At 47.8% G+C, this 2,071-nt stretch overlaps 1 protein-coding gene across 1 annotated transcript; it reads left to right on the forward strand.

Annotated features, from left to right (window-relative positions):
- The first annotated feature begins 514 nt into the window (after positions 1 to 514).
- LOC136063327 (uncharacterized) lies at positions 515 to 997 on the forward strand. Its single transcript, XM_065763528.1, has one exon. The coding sequence runs from the start codon at positions 515 to 517 to the stop codon at positions 995 to 997; it is 483 nt and encodes a 160-aa protein (XP_065619600.1).
- The last annotated feature ends 1,074 nt before the right edge of the window (positions 998 to 2,071 follow it).

Here is a 2,071-nt window from a genome sequence, read left to right on the forward strand (position 1 = left end):
AAAACGTGCTGCCTCGCATTCTGATGACGACTCGGATGACGGACAGGACATCACCTATGAGTAGAGGTCTCAAACTCCAATTAGTGAAACCTTTTCATATGAGGATGAGCACCCTCGTAAGAAGCAACCTCAAGGGCCACCACATGGAGGGGTGGGCAATGATACCATGAGTAAGGCTTTGAATCAAATCTCCAGGTCACCTTTCACGCGTAGGATTGAAGGAGCGAAGCTTCCTCGGCGTTTCAACCAGCCAACCTTTACTATTTACAACGGCAAAACCGACCCTGTGGAGCATGTCAGCCATTTTAACCAAAGAATGGCTGTCTATTCCAGGGATGAAGCTCTGATGTGCAAGGTGTTCCCCTCTAGTCTTAGACCCGTGGCCATGAAGTGGTTTGATAACCTGAAAGCAGACTTCATCGATTCTTATTAAGAGCTCACTTAAGCTTTTGGTTCACGTTTTGTCACATGCCGAAGGGTGGCCAGGCCCTTGTCTTCTCTGCTATCCTTAAGCATGCGTGAGGGCGAGTCACTTAAGGCGTATTCGGATAGATATTGGGAGATGTTTAAGGATATGAAGGGCAACTTTGATGCAATGGCCTTAGAGACATTCAAGCTGGGTCTCCCCACTGATCATGGTTTAAGAACATCCTTGTCCGGCAAGCCTGTTACTAACATGCGTCAGCTTATGGACCGTATTGAGAAGTATAAAAGGGTTGAAGAGGATCAGCAGCAAGGGAAGGGTAAGGATAAAGTTACCCCCCAAGACAGGAAGGACTTTAGGTTGGATCGTTATAACAACAATAAGCCAAGGAGAGATTTCGCCGGGCAGTCAGGTTCAGCAAATGCTCAAGCAGTTAATACAGTGTTCAAAGAGCCCATTCATCAAGTCCTGGAAAAGATCAAGAACGAGTCATTCTTTAGATGGCCGAGTAAAATGGTGGGGAACCCGGAGAGACGCAATCATAATCTCTATTGTCAGTACCACCAAGACTAAGGGCATGCTACTGAAGACTGCAGAAGCTTATGGGATCATTTGGACCAGCTGGTCCGTGAAGGCAAGTTGAGGCATCTTTTGCATCACTCTAGTGGCCGAGGAGGTCAAGCGAATTCTGAGTCCGAAAAGAGGGATTCTACAAAACCCCCATTAGGTATTATTAATGTCATTTTTGCAGCGCCAGGGAGAACAAGATCCTGGCCGACAAAGGTTATGTCTATGGCTCAGCTGCCAGTATGGGATATTGACCGAGACCTGAGAAGCCCTAGACAGGCTGAACCGCCTGTTTTAGGCTTTTCGGACGAGGATAAAGCTAGGACCATTCAGCCTCACGATGACGCTTTGGTAGTCACACTCAAGATCGGGGGATATGATGTGAAAAGGGTGATGGTGGACCAGGGCAGCGCGGTGGAGATCATGTATCCTGACATCTTCAAGGGGCTGAATCTCACGCTTGATGACTTGACTCCATACTGTTCTCTCCTGGTCAGTTTCGAGGGAAGGATGGTTACTCCGAAAGGACAGATACGGCTGCCTGTGCAGACTGGCTCAGAAATAGTTGAGGTGGACTTCATTATGGTAGATGTCTATTCCCCTTATACGGCGATTGTAGCCAGGCCTTGGTTACATACGCTAGGGGCTGTTTCCTCCACTCTGCATCAGAAAGTCAAATATCCTTCCGAAGGGCGCGTTTGTGAGATCCGCGGAGATATATCCTCGACTAGGCAATGTTTGGTGGCTGCCATACGACACGAGCCTGAGAGTGAATCCTCGGCTAGGGTGGAGGGAGACCTATAGCAATTAAAGGGTCGGTTGTCACCCGTCGAGGGTCAGGATGAAGGCGTAAAATGCGAGGACTTAATACGGGTTTTAGTTAGAACCAATCCTGAAAGGTACTTTCAAATCGGATCTCAGATACCTCAGTCAAAGAAAGAAGAGCTAATTGAGTTCCTTAAAAGAAATATTGATGTATTCCCATGGAGTACTTATGAAGCCCCAAGAGTGGACCCGGAGTTCATTTGCCATCATTTGAGGGTTAACCCTCTGAGTGTACCAAAGAAGCAACCTCCTCGG

The sequence above is a fragment of the Quercus suber genome, unplaced genomic scaffold, assembly GCF_002906115.3.
Source record: "Quercus suber isolate HL8 unplaced genomic scaffold, Cork oak 2.0 scaffold_512, whole genome shotgun sequence".
In the NCBI taxonomy this organism is placed as follows: Eukaryota; Viridiplantae; Streptophyta; class Magnoliopsida; order Fagales; family Fagaceae; genus Quercus; species Quercus suber.